Here is a 14,423-nt window from a genome sequence, read left to right as displayed (position 1 = left end):
AATATCTATCTTGTTTTTTTTTCTTTGTCGTGCGGGAACTAGAGTCCTTTGATTTCTTCTACCGACGGCTGCGTGGGTTCTTAGCGAGGATTTGCACGGAATATCGGTATGTAGGCAGACGAAGAGACTTTAGTTCAACAACGATAAAAACTGTATGTTGCCGAAGGGAAGGTTCACCTATTTGGAGAGATGAAAATGATCCCTGGACCTCGTTTTTTATCTCGAACTCTGCGTTCAATGCGATGTGGCAGAGGACAAAAACATCCTTGTAATTTGTTTCCCTCTCTACGTCTACGAGAAAATAACAAATGCCGCTTGGCTATGCCATTTCTCAGCCGGTGCCTGAGCCTCCAAGTGTTACCACATGTTTTGCCCTTCATATGGGAGTGGTCGGTGGGTTTTAAAGAGCCCCTAGGTCTCTACCGGTATTTCAAGATATAGCCGAGTGCTCATTTGCAGGCTTTCCAGATCAGTTTTTGACACGTCGTGACTCAAATAGGGTCGTGCATGTGATGAAACCAGGCCAAAATAAAAAATTTTCGATTCGTTCATACACGAATGACGTCAGTTCCCATCCGTCGTCTAGCACGCCTTTGCAACGCCATCACACGACCGCTGCTCCTCGTCTTTTTGCTAACCTATTGCGTGCAATTAACCGACTTCACCTCGCGTAGACTGTTTCGCAATGCGCCTCCCACGGCAACAGCCGGGTAGCTGGAAAGCATGGAGTAATAGCGCTTTCAAGTAAGAAACGAGCGCCAGACGTTGCATTCGCTTATGACGTAATACCCACGAGTATGCTAGACAAAGTCTCGCAGTTTAGCCCAAAAGGCGATACATTGATAGCGATAGCCAAGTATGAGACAAAACAGGCAGTGAAGTTCCTATCTTTATGGGCCCCATGGAGGAAGGAAACCCCAGGAGAGGCCCTGGCCAGCACGAGCGTATTGGAGAAGGTGTGGCGGAAGTCACGTGCTGTTTTTCGCAAAGGAGCACTGGGATGGGTACCCCAAATGTCAACGTTGCCATGACAACCGCGCTCCTGAAGCTTCGCTGCTGCTCTCGGTCTCTCTGAAAAGTGAGATAAGATTTTTCCGCCGGTGTCTTTCCCGCAGCACCTTTTGTTCGCGAGAAAAGCTGACTTTGGAGTGTGGTGCGTAAGCTTGAAAGCTGTGTTTTGGGTCTGTGAGTGTGAGTGTCGGCCAGCAATAGATACACTCAAGCAATCACGGCGCGGGTCTTCGTCGTCTTCTTCAACGTGCCACGGAAAAACATAGGAGCGCGTCTGCTTCACTAAACCTGCTACAGAAGTGTCGTAAGCTTTGTTTTGACGCGCTTGATGGGCCCTATAAATTAATTGCGGTAAACATTCGCGTAGGAAATAAGTTAACAAGCACTGCGTCCCTCGCGCCTAAGCAAACATTAACAGATCTCACTCAAAGATTGCGAACGCTCGCTGTCTCACGAAGCTGGTATGTTGATGAGCGCAGGCAGAGGGGAGGGAGAGAGAGAATAAACATAATTTTGACGTAAATGAAGCTTTGGAGAGGCGTTCTCATTCCACAATGCCTTGAGCTTGGGCCGCGTCCTGGTCCTCGCAGTCAGCCGTTGCTGATCCTCGAGGTCGGAGCTGGCCAAGGCGCTCTCCCAATACCTCTTGCGGCCACAGGGCGAAATCGCAGCCTTCGTCTGCTGTCTCGACTGCTGCCGCGACACCAGCGCCAATTCCCCCCCTAGTGGAGTACAGACATCGAAAACGTCAAACTTGCTGTGGGCAACAAAACGGAAGAGGGGTGAGAAGGATACCGCGGATTCCTCCTCACACTTACTCTCTCCCGCGTGCTTCGCGCCTTTGCGTGTACTATCGCTGTATTCTATACCCTCCCGAGACCCGAACACAACCATGGGAGATAATCACTCTTCAAGGTGTTTCTTATTATCTACTGCTATGTTACGAACTTGAAAAACAATTTTTTTTTGAATTTTAGGTACCATGGTTAGATGCCAAAAGCTGCGTTTTCATGTAGGTGGAAAAAATATAGCCTAGCTGGCACTGGAGGTGCAATGCTAGAGACAGCGGAGCTGATGGGCACCTAGCTAGTCCTGGCTTTTGGGCTAGGCTAAGCATTACCAAGACATCCCCCAGTATTTCCTAGAATGTATTGATTATTTATTGATTATCGACTAGCTATTGATTGGATATCGATTGGCTAGCGATTGGCTATCGCAAGGTATTGGCCACGTATTTGGGCACTACCACGTCATCCCCAGCATTTTCCGGAATTTATTGATTATTTATTGATTGTCAATTAGCTATTGATTGGCTATCGATGGGTTATCGCAAGGTACTTGCCACGTATTTGGGCCAGGATAAGCTCTACGAAGTCATCCCCAGCATTTTCCGGAATTCATTGATTATTTATCTATTATCGATTAGCTGTTGATTAGCTATCAGTTACCTATCGATGACTGCGTCAGCTTAGGTAGTCCCAACTATGCCTAGCTAGACTTACGCAGGCTCAGCTTCGCTACTTCAACAGGGGTATGTGCCATTGCGCTTGTACCCTTTCTGCACTGCTGCCAGGATCGGCCCACATTTTTGGATTAAGCAGACATATTACGCCCGGCTTAAACGGCGCTCCGCTGTTAAAACAATTGCTGCTTAACTTCAAGGCCACATGGTCCGTTTCGCTGTTTGTGTGCCCTTGCGTATTAACCGTCAAACAGAAAGCTGATATATTACAGCTCAGCTGTAATATATCAGCTCAGCGTGTTGAGAATAGCGGATGCGAGGTGGAGAGGAGGAGTGAGGCATGTGGTAGTGGGACGCGTAGAGCTGCTACAGCACCTAGAATATACTTACTAAGTATATTCTAGGCACTGTAGAGCTGCTGCCGATCGCGTTTCCCCGCGTTCGCACCGAACGCGCCCGGCGTCCGTGACTGCAGCCAATCCCTCTGGCGGCGACTCGGCAGGTTTCGACCAGACAACTGGACACTAGTTGCTTCCGAAAGACTGAAGCGACAGCTATAGGGGAAGCTGAAACCATGTGTCGCAAAAGAGAACATCCCGAGTTTAGATTAAGGGATGCCAAAAGTTCGCGTAGGCGAAGAAATGAAGATCCAGAGGCTTGTGAACGTGGCCGGTTGAATTCATCGCGATACTACGCAGAACATCGCGAAGAAATCCTGAGCGCCAGGAAACTAAGTGTCTGGTTTGCCACTACTTTGCTAGGTTTTCCCCAGCTCCGCTGTTCTCTGATGTTTGCGGTAGCAGAGCAACGCATAACTTTTACAGCGAAGCTGTATACCTCTCGGTGGTCGGAATATTTCGTGGCGTAACACATTACGCCAGGTTAACAATTGAAGGCAAACAGCATATCTTGCTTTGCAATCAGGCATACAGCGTATATATATATATATATTGTGGGAAACGGCTCGATCTCGTGGGCGACGGCTCGATCTCACAGTCCACGCCAGCAGGCTCCAGTCTCGGCCGGCCGTGCCCAAGGGCGCCCAGCCGCAGCTCGCGCGTCCCTCGCACCACTGCTCGCGCGTCCCTCGTCTCCGTCCACAGTTGGCTCTCATGTCGGCGTTCCCACACTGCCCCTCCCTCTGCGAAGGCGTTGACGGCACTGACCCACGGTGGCCGGCAGCGACGGCGTGACACCCCCACTGGCGGGCCAACCTTGTAGGCTGCTAATGCACCGAACGAGGATCGGCGGAGCTGGTAACGTCCGAGTCACCAAGGTCTTCCAGGAACCCGCAGGCCCTAAACCTGGCTGGCTTCCTGGACGGACTCCTCGCGAAGATTAGGCAGACCAGGTGGTCGCCGGAAAGAGCCGCCGCCCGCTCAATGCTTTGCCACCACAGAGACCACGCCGCACTGCAGCACGCAGGCCACAGGAGGGCAAGATCGCAGATGATCCTGATCGTCGCTCCAACGGTGCTGCCACCGCTACCATTGGCAACTGGCCTCGATCTCCCGAAATCTCACCGGAACACTGGACACCACTCACCACGTCCTCTCGAGCCGCCTGTGTAGTACAACGCACTGCAGCGCCGAGGGACGGAGCCGCTCTTGAGGTCAATCAGCGCCATCGCGCTCATGACGTCACCTGCACCGGCGGTGCCCTTCTCGAACGGCGGCGCCGGGAGCTGCAGCAGCGCGTAGGAGGCTACGCCGCCACGAGGTCCCATGCCAGGCTCGATGACGGCGCGAGAGGAGGAGCCGGCGGAAGCGCTCGTCACCGAACATCAGAGGTGCAGCTCGCACCCCGGAAATGGTCACGCACCAGGCCGGGGTAGGAGTCGCTACTGGCCGTGGAACGGGCGCCGTCAGCCTTCCCCATGACCAAGGTCCATCCCGGAACGCAGCCGGGGCCCCACGTTGGGCGCCAGTGTGGGAAACGGCTCGATACCACAGTCCACGCCAACAGGCTCCAGTCTCGGCTGGCCGTGCCCAAGGGCGACCAGCCGCAGCTCGCGCGTACCTCGCCTTCGTCCACAGTTGGCTCTGATGCCGCTAATAGTGTAGGTTCCCACACTATATATACTTTGTGACGTCACTACGCTTTCATACATAAAAGTGAGACCCGTCTAGCAACTAATTCAGTTTATTCTAAGACTACCATGGGTAGACCACGGAAATTCTTCTTCTTTCTTCTTTCTGAGGTTTTACGTGCCAAAGCCAGTTCTGATTATGAGGCACGCCTTAGTGGAGGGCTCCGGATTAATTAAAGACACCAGAAGAATAGCGGGAATACAATGCTCGACCATGCGTGGTGTTCGGTACAGCTTCGCTGGACATTCACGTTCGCAGGGCGGGATGGTGGATGGCCATTTTTGTTAAGCGGAAACTGAATTACATGCCTCGATCTCGATCAAAAGAATATGCTTTTACACTAGAAGTCACAAGGTGTGACGGAAATCCTCTATTAGCTTTCCTGCTTGAGACAGACGCTGAATTTGCTGATGCAGCATTTGATAAAAATGCTCAAATATTGCCAGAGTCGGTACGGTGGATTAGTAAGGTAGCGTGCAATAAACATTATTGAATCATCGGCCCCAAAGTGGTCTACCGGCGGGTGGATCAATACCATTGAGTTCCTGAACTGTTCATGTGCCGTGTATGCAGCAGTGCACAGGTCTTAATATTGTGTCGCCCATGCGCTATTACAGGAAAGCAGCTAATGCGACTACAAGTATGAAATACGTTATATGCCTGATAATTGCGATAGCAATTATATGGACACTCAAAAGCAGATTTCTGCCGTCGCCGTCGCCGTCGCCGTCGCCGTGAGGTTCCGTATGACGTCAATGGAGATGAAATCGTCGCCGCGCGCCGAACGCTGTATGTGCGAGTGAAAGGGTGCGAGGGACGCACGCTTTCACGGGGAGTGAACGCACGGCGGAGAACAAACGCGCGTTCTGCGCTGTGCTCCCTTAAGGGCTGCAGAAGTAGGCGTCTCTTTCCTCCTCTGAATGTAGAGCAAACGTGCCTTCTTCCGACGCGCGACAGGCCGTCGGGGAGGGGGGGGGGGGGGAGGGAAGGGAGGCGACGTTTAGCTGCGGCACCAAGTGCTTATTTATATCAGAGGCTCCGGCAACAGTCACCAACGCCGCACGCATTTTGAGCGAACGCGGGCAAAACGCCGACGGCATCGACAACAGTTTGCGTGTTGCCGGTGCTGCTGCATGTCCAAGTTTATACAGCTGATAAAGCTGCTATCATTACTCCGTATAGCTCTCTTCAAATTTGCTATCGCAATTGATGCTTCGCCTTTCAGGTGAAACTGCGACAACTTTTTTGACTGTTTCCTAAACACACTAGATCACTCGCGAAGTATATTAATACGCAAGCATTCCTTGGTGAGTACGCCAGCAAAATCTGTCCGTTACGCGAAACGAGTAATGCCTTGTATCTGTACAATAATTTCCGAAGCTATTTAATCATTATAATGGTGTAAATGTAGATATTTGTTATGGGTATCAGACATATGGGTATCATATGGGTATCATATGGGAATCATATGGGTATCATATGGGTATCAGACAGAATACCCATATGATCAGTTAAGCATACCCATAGAGATTCATCTGGCTCAATAGAAAATGCATGGGGAAACCTGTAGTAAAGCACTGCACGGGCTCGGGCTTACCCGAAAGCCCAGGCCCGGCCCGGCTCGACGGGCTCGGGCTGGGCTTGGGCATGGCATGTGCTTTTTGACCCGGGCCCAGGCCGGGCTCGGACTTTCTGGTGGTGTGCATGTAACGTGCAGCGAGGTGCCCTCGCGCGTCTCGACTCTGAAAAACCTGTTGCCCCGGCGCAGCTGGAAGCTAGCAGTGCTATACTCCGGTGTACTTCCCTTTTCTTCTCCCGTCGTATTTTGCGCTGTTTGAACAGAATGTAAAAGTCCAGAAAGACCGAAGTTGCCTCAGACGAAAGGATGCGATTGTATTCCTTACCTAAATCAATGTAATTATTGCTTTCAGCGCGGTGTAAGCGCGTTCGCGACTTGCTGATTCTTCAAAGGCGAATTGGTAAAACGATGACTGGTAAGATAAGATCATTCGTCACGTGGATGTAATATGGCACTGCGTCCATCCATGATTGCACGCATGTTCTCAACCGGCCGCCTAGCAGCAGCGCATTACGCTGTGCCATGGAGGAACGAGAAGCATTCTTTCTCCATTCACTCCAATTATGCGCTGCGCTCACGACCGGTCATGGCTGCGCTTCGGCTATAGTGTACTAGAATACGGTTGAGTGGGACGAGTGGCTGGGGCGGCGCATGCTTTGCAATGAGGCGCCCGACGTGGAAAAATACTGCGGCGGCACTGCGATAGAAGTGGATTGGGCCGCATCAAGGTCGCGCCGTTGGAAACTGCTGGCGATACTGCTCGGCAGAGTCATTCGTACTACTTCGCGCGCTGCATGGTATTTGCGTTCAGACCGCTATAATGGTGTTTATAATTGCATATGACATGTATTTATGCCTTAAGAATAAATTCCTTTCATTCTCTTCTTTATTTTATATTTTCGAATGCCGCTGGGTGATCTTTTTCGGTCTCGGGCCGGGCTCGGGCCTATAAAGGGGTGGCGGGCCTGGCCGGGCGGGTAACATAGATTATTTCCGGGCCCGGGCCGGGCCCGGGTCTCGCCATAAAACTTTTGGCTGGGCTTGGGCGGACAGCCCAACGTAAAAATGGGCGCGGGCGGGGCCCGGGCTGAAAAAAATCGGCCCGTGCAGTTCTCTAGCCTGTAGAAAGAGTGGGCCAACGGAAATTTGTGGCTGAATCAACTTGAAATTTATGGGTAAGCAGTACAAACAGTTATTTTGGGTAGAAACAGTGATTTGAAAGAACTGCCAGTCATGCCACCGATAAACATTTTGGTAAACATCAGGTGGCTTTGTAACATCATTGATGACCAGGCTAGCCTCGCTTTTGCGTGGTCTATAGGTAGTTCCCTACCCACAAAATGGGTAGAGCGATCCTGTATTCCCGTCGCACATTGTCATTGGGCAGGCTCTCCAAATCTCGTCGGTTGGCATACCAAAACGACGCATGAAATCTACAGCACGAATCAAACGAAAACGAGAGTGCTTAATCTGCAACAATCAGAGAATGGTTCAACGGATTGATTGAAATTATGATGTACCATGTTTTCGATTTCAAATTATTATAAGCTGTACTGACCTCGGCAAATCAAGGGTTTTGGTGACCTTTGTGCCGGCACATTAAAGGTACAAACAAACCAGCTGCGTCGCAGATATTGTGTTCGCTATCTAAAGCACACCCAATTTCAGAAATATACTTCAAAAGTTGGCGAGTTGATGCAAGTTTATAATGGCAGCGCGAAGATGACGACGACACAGAGAAAATGAAGCAGGCATGGCGAGCGCTCTTTTGCTCCGTATCGCCCCCCTTTCTGTACTGCCGTCACCATGAACACAAATTTGCCACGTTCATGTTAAGCTGCGTCAGCATTTAAAGCAAGTGAGTTGTATAAAAAAAATTTACATGGAAGATTAATATCAGTCAGGCTCGATTTTCTTTCCCATACACACTTAAAAAAACGCGTTTCTTTTTTTTTCTTTTTTTTTCATTTGTAAGCACGGGTTTCACGTTATAAATCAACCGGTACCATGTTTCAGAGCAAGAAAGAACCGTGGCTCTGCTTTCATCTGCCGGAAACTGGTAAAATCTGCTTGAATATTTCTGCCAGAATTCTTTCATCGCAGTATGGAGCAGACGAAATTGTTGCGGGAGTTTGTGCGCTTGTTGGCTGGCATCGCGTCTGCTGAGGGACAGAGGAAAATTGAGCGCGCGCTGCAACGCCGAAACTACTAAAGCAGCCTCTAAAAGGGGGTCCTGAAAAAAAAAAGCACTATGCTGTATAAGCGTGCAGCCGTGAAACATCGGCAGCGCAACGCAGACACTAAGCTGAGCTGAGCGTGTAAGCCAGCGAAGCCAATAAAGCCAGTGGCACGCGCCAAAAACAAAGTCACTTTGATCACCCGCTGCCACTCCACTCCTGCAGGCGCAGCAAAAAATAAAGTTATGGGGTTTCATGGGCCAAAACCACGATCTGATTGTGAGACACGCCATAGTGGGGGACTCCAGAATAATTTGAACCACCTGGGGTTCTTTAACGTGCATCTAAATCTAAGTGCACGGGTGTTTTCGCATTTCGCCCCCATTTAAATGCGGCCGCCGTGGCCGGGATTCGATCCCGCGATTGCAGGCGCAGAGACGATCTCGTTTAATTTACAAGGGGATTGAGGTTGAGAAATCATAGAAAAAAGGCATTAAAGTTTATTTCCCCTTGCACTCAGTTGATGAATACGCGTGTGAAAAAAGACAGCGGTAGTACGAATATATCAAGTATTTTCGGAAACGTTTTTTTCAATGTCTGCAATACAGCAGGTGCAATAGCGATCAAAAACGAAACTAGCGAAGCGATTCCACCCTGCGGTTCGGCCTCTCGCTTCAACGCGTCACCAAAAGTATATATTACTTCCGGCACTAGGCGCGCGGAAAGACAGCGCTCAAAAACGACCACCCATCTCGGCTTACGCAGTATTTCCACCCACCACATATTGTCTCTAAAAGCAGACGCGTCGTCCGCGCACGGCTGAGCCACGCGCAACACCAGTGCAGCCATTGCCGGGGTAGAGGAGGAGACGGGCGCTCTCCTGACCATGCGTGTTTGCCATACCTGTTGTCGGGCCTAGGAACGCTATCAAGTCACGTTTCGTGGCTTTTCGTCGCGGTCCATTTCCATGTATTGTCGCGAGAAGATATCAATGAAATTCATTCATTCATTCATTCATTCATTCATTCATTCATTCATTCATTCATTCATTCATTCATTCATTCGTTCGTTCATGCATACATGCATGCCTACCGCCGCAACGACTAGATGCCGGCTATTTTGTTGTATGTAGCGTTCCAACGGTGAAGTCACAAGCCAATCCAAAATAGGCCTCCTTGCAAACGGCGAATTTCGTGCAATTTTGTGCCGTACAGCGGCAAATGTTTGTCGTAATCTTGACATGGCCGGTTGCCTCCGACTAACGTCATCTCACAGTATGTGGTGCGGCTGCGCAATCAACTCATCGTGACTAGGATTACCCACCTACTTTGGTGGAATTCTCGACGTGGCCTGTCAACGCTGTTTGGCCTAATCTCGCGGCACCTGATGTAACAACGTAGGTCTATTCGTCGTTCCACCAATATAGGCTTGCGCACAAGGTCACCACAAGTACCTAGTCGACGCTTTGCAAGCAGCAGCTGAGGCAGCTGGTCGACTTGTTACTGAACTGTACGATTTCTTTGTGGAGTTCATCTGATAATTTTCGTTGCAGTTTAGGCTTGGTCTATAGCCTCCGATCAGCGTCTGGATCTGGTGCAGCCGCGTCATCCACTCATTGTGACAGTGATTATCTGCCTACTTTTGTGGCGTCCTTGAAGTGGCCTTGCCACCGTTGATCGGCGTGCTCTCGTGGTTCTTGGTGTGGAAGTGTAAACGCGTCATCTGCTCGTCGTAATGCAAATTCAAGTATGCACAAGGACGCCACAAGTGCCTCGTCGACACATGGCAGCAGCATTTCTGGCTTCTCGACTTGTGTCTGAATTCAACGCATCTTTATTGCACAGGTTCGTACTGCTTGATTTCTTTATTTTTTTATTCCTCAAGGACGTAGCCGCCGCTGCTGTCCCCGTCACGTTATTGTCTTCGGCGCTATGTCTTACAATGCTGAGTTTCCTTGGCGACTGGCTCTAGAAAGCCTGTTTTGTAATAAGCTTGACACTTGTGTCTGAATGCAGTGGCAGAATACATGAGCTGGGCGTTGACTAATGCTCTGATTTTCTGCACCTGAGCAATGTTTTTGAAGACATGAGGGCGAGACAGGACGAGTTGTTTGCAGTAAAGAGTGTTCTCGCCGCAAAAACAAACAAGATCGAGGCATTGGAAAAGATAGTTGCTGAACTGCAACAGTATTATCGTCTGAATAATGTAGAGATCAAAGGTGTTCCTGTGATAAAGGTGACGATAGCCCTGCAACGAATAATCGTATTCCTAATCGTATCTTGGTTTTGGTACGTAAGACATCAAAAATATTTTTTTCTTGCCTCCGTCGTGCCAATGCCACTGTCATTGCTTTAAGTATATATCGAGTAGCACAAGAAATGTTCTGCAATCTCCCAAAAGTGGCGATGGTTGTATGTAGCAACAATCTTGCAGTTTATCATTCATTTTAGGGAATGGAATACGTTTCATCAAACTTTTGTCTTCACGGTTCAGAAATGATTAAAGTTTTTCTGTAAGAGCCCTGTGGTTACTGGGCACCGATGGCATTAGGCTTCCATGTGGCGTTTAGTTATTCAGGAGTTGGTCACAAAACTTTCTTTCACTTCCGTTTTTATTTTCGTAAAAACTATAATACATTGCAAAGTATACGGGTATGTAAACAACGTTTCATAGTCAAGAACCACGCATTGAAAAATGAGAACGCGAGCCCTCCCGTTAGTCCATCAATCATAGAAAGATGACTGTCTATCCACACGGCGTGGTGCGGGTCTACCGGCAACGGTTATCCGTACGATGCGATGGCCGGGACATGAGTGGCTCGCTTGAACGGTGCGCGAACATTTTAGGTTAGGTTAGGTCTCGCGCATGGGGCGCGCAAGTTTACCCACACGTGTGCTTAAATGACCCCAGCCACGCCGGAAACGGCTATGCAGCCTTGCCAGTACGCTTCCGAAACGTCTCAATGCTCGTCTTCACTGTGAGGTCCGTAACTGTTTTTGCCGCTTCGTGACTGAGTTCGGCACGCTCTATATATGCAGCTGTTATCACGTGCGCTAAAGCTGGCGTGGCCATCGCGTCGTACAGACAGCCATTCCCAGTTTACGCACACAAGGACGTACAAATACAGTCTATAAAAATTACTACGCGGTGTATTAAGTCACGTAATTGAGAAAAAAAATATAATACGAAGTGCATTAACCTCAATGACTAGAATAAGTGCAACATTAAAATAAGCAGGCAGGAACTATGTATAGCCTTAATAGCAGGAAATTGAATTACGTATTCAAAAAATACGACAGCGAATTCCTTTCGGAAGGATAAATGCAACATAGTTTTGACACCTGAAGGCAATGAATTCCATATTTCTGCAGATCAATAATTACGCAGTTGTCACAATTGGTTGTGAGACTTCGTAGCAAGATGCTACCTGACGTAGCAAAGCTAGTCAATGGAACTTGAGAACCTCGGGATGCAGGAACGGAAATGGAAGGTTTACAGTCACAAATTAAGACATTAAAATGCTGCCAGATTGGTCGTAAAGCTTTTGCACACACATTCCTAGGCGTAGGACAATGAGCATGACGGTTTTAGCATACGCTTTCTGTGTGCGAACACAATTGGAGATGGGTTCTCTTTCATTTTTGTCTTCTTGACGCATTTACCGACGCACGGTATCGATAAGGGTGAATAAGCACACATTTGTAAGTGAAGGCACGTCTCGTTCTCGCGATGTTTCATCGTGAACGACACTGTTGGTAAGGACTTGAAGGTGCGAACACAGTGAACTAGAGGAAGGTGTGAGAGTTCTAATAGCAAAATGCGTTCCGCTTGTGTCCGCAGTATCAGCTGCACGAAGCGTCTGAAGCGAGGTACGCCTTGTGTTCGGCGTGCTTTCGAGCAGCGGCGGCGCTCAGCAGTCGAGATCGTCTCCTGTGGTACTTGAACCATAGCGCCGTGCCGGTGGCTGCTAGGCCTAACGTGGCGGTGGCGACGATGCAAGCGATGACAGTGATCGTAGTCGTCATGGGAGGCACCCTGGTTGTGCTTTCCGTCGATGCGTGCTCTGCGCAGAAGGTACAGTGAGGAACAGTGAAATGGCTCGGCAGGCATCATTGCAGAGAATTGTGACAAGCAAAAACAGACAATATGAATTATAGTTGACCCTAGCACAAATCACTTGGCTTGTTTTGTTTCATAATATACTCGTTAGATCAAGCAATGTAGGTTGTCAGGATTCTCTGTTTAACCTCGCGACCGAACTCGACTGGTACGACTCCCTAAAAATATTGTCTTATTGGGAAGCAACGAACAGACAATTAGAATTGGCGCCGCCACTAAGACATATCCTTCTTTTTATAATGTTGGCCGCAGACTCGAGAAATCATGCCAAGGAATTTAGTCTTCATGATTAGATGTTAAACTTGTTGATCGAATTAGTTCTAGAGGTTGTAATATTAGTATCGGCTTTAATTACCGTAAAGCATTGTCTCTCTCCCAGTGGAAGATAAAAAACCGGATGCCTTTGTTAGGATAGGTCTCTCGTGGTTCTTTACATTTTTTTCCCTTTCCTGTTTTTATTTCTGCCTGCACTCTAAATCTAGAATTATACAGCATTACAAAGACGCCACATTTCAAGTCACAGCTCACTCAAAGCTGTAGTTGTAAATATTAAAACGCACGCAGGAACTTCCTAACACACGCACGGCCCATTAGTGGGTGTTATCAGAATCGAGGAAGTTATGTCTATCAAGCGTTGCCTTAAAACTACCCGAGGTAACTAAATTTGTGCTTATATAGTTTCTATGTTTTTATGGTTAAGGACATCTCTTTTTTTTAACTGCCGCTAGCTGTCGTATTAAGTGTATTTGTTAGGTCAATGGTCTACAGCGAATTTACTAATTTGCCAAGTGTTACTTAACTGTTATTAGGGCCCTTATTTATTAGTATTCTTCTCTTCGTGCTACAATTACCATTATGGCATTACAAGCATCACCATAGGCGATGATGGCCGCCATGGTCACCTCCACCGTATCCCAGTGTAGGGGTAGAAAAACAATTTTTTTTTATTCAATTTCAACTCCCTGCCATCCTCCGTTGTTTTATCTCTCTCGCGCTGTCACTTTTCGTTTGCGACAGTACTTCTTGTGCAGTGAAGACTAAGGGTTTGTACTCGTTTGAAGGAGATATAGGAAAGACTCCATGATCAATTTTTATCTGTTCCCACAAAATATCTTCACTGGGTGAATAATCAGTTGATATCACGTACCTTCCCGTTCTCTGACAGTCTGGGCAGGCGCCAGGGTCCTGACGTAGGTGGTGAACGCGTTCGCTTCCGGTTCTAGCCGCGCCACCACCAGGTAGTCCGTGGCCGGCTTGAGGCCCGTCAGCAACAGCGGCTCACCGCCGGCGGTGATGGCGCTGCCGGTCTCGGTCGCGACCCAGAAGCCTCGTACCGACCGGTTACCGGCCGTCGCATCGAACAGCTCGATGCGCAGTCGGGACTTAGCTGCTGGAGCTCCATGGTCGTCGCCGCCGCTCCTGGCGCGGCCGCGTCGGCGCGACGCACACGTGACCGAGAATGACGTATCCGTGTAGTTACCCACCACGCAGTCAAGGCTCGACGCTCGCTCACCTGCGACATGGGTAGATGAAACGGTACATTGCTTATTGGAACAGCACGAAAAAATCCTTATCCCCGTGGGATGCTTTTCACGCCAGAATTTGTGCTGAGCTTAACTCGCGACACCTCACTGGAAACTCTAATCTCCCCCATGAAGTCCGAAGTTAGATATTACGTAAGTACTAGAAAATAGCGCGGTGTCACTAATGTAGGTGAGACATCACGGCTTTCGCATTATTTTTTAGTACCTCCGGAAATAAAACAGCTTCCAGAACCTGCTGCGTAGTTTATTCGTTCCCTATGACTGCAATGCGATCGTTCGTCATTACTAAGAAATCACCCAGTGCCACCCCGATGTTTTCAAGTGCCTTTACATCGCGTGAGGTATTGGCTATGCCAGCTTCAACGATCCGTCCTTGTCACCGGTTGGTCCTTACTGCACAATCACGGCGTTACCAAGCCATCACTCATAGCCAGAATGCTT

The 14,423-nt window shown here is 49.0% G+C and overlaps 1 protein-coding gene across 1 annotated transcript in view; it reads right to left on the bottom strand.

Moving 5' to 3' along the window:
• Window positions 1-11,008: 11,008 nt before the first annotated feature.
• Window positions 11,009-14,423, bottom strand: part of LOC119431438 (uncharacterized) — a 145,751-nt gene continuing 142,336 nt past the window's right edge. The window contains exons 8-9 of the mRNA XM_049657508.1: window positions 13,586-13,951; window positions 11,009-12,382 (exon numbers count right to left, since the gene is read on the bottom strand). Coding sequence (XP_049513465.1) covers window positions 12,162-12,382; window positions 13,586-13,951 — 587 coding nt within the window. The 3' untranslated portion in view covers window positions 11,009-12,161. The remainder of the gene's footprint in view (window positions 12,383-13,585; window positions 13,952-14,423) is intronic.

The sequence above is a fragment of the Dermacentor silvarum genome, chromosome 10 (genome assembly GCF_013339745.2).
Source record: "Dermacentor silvarum isolate Dsil-2018 chromosome 10, BIME_Dsil_1.4, whole genome shotgun sequence".
Lineage (NCBI taxonomy): Eukaryota > Metazoa > Arthropoda > Arachnida > Ixodida > Ixodidae > Dermacentor > Dermacentor silvarum.
This window is presented reverse-complemented; position numbering and strand designations above follow the sequence as displayed.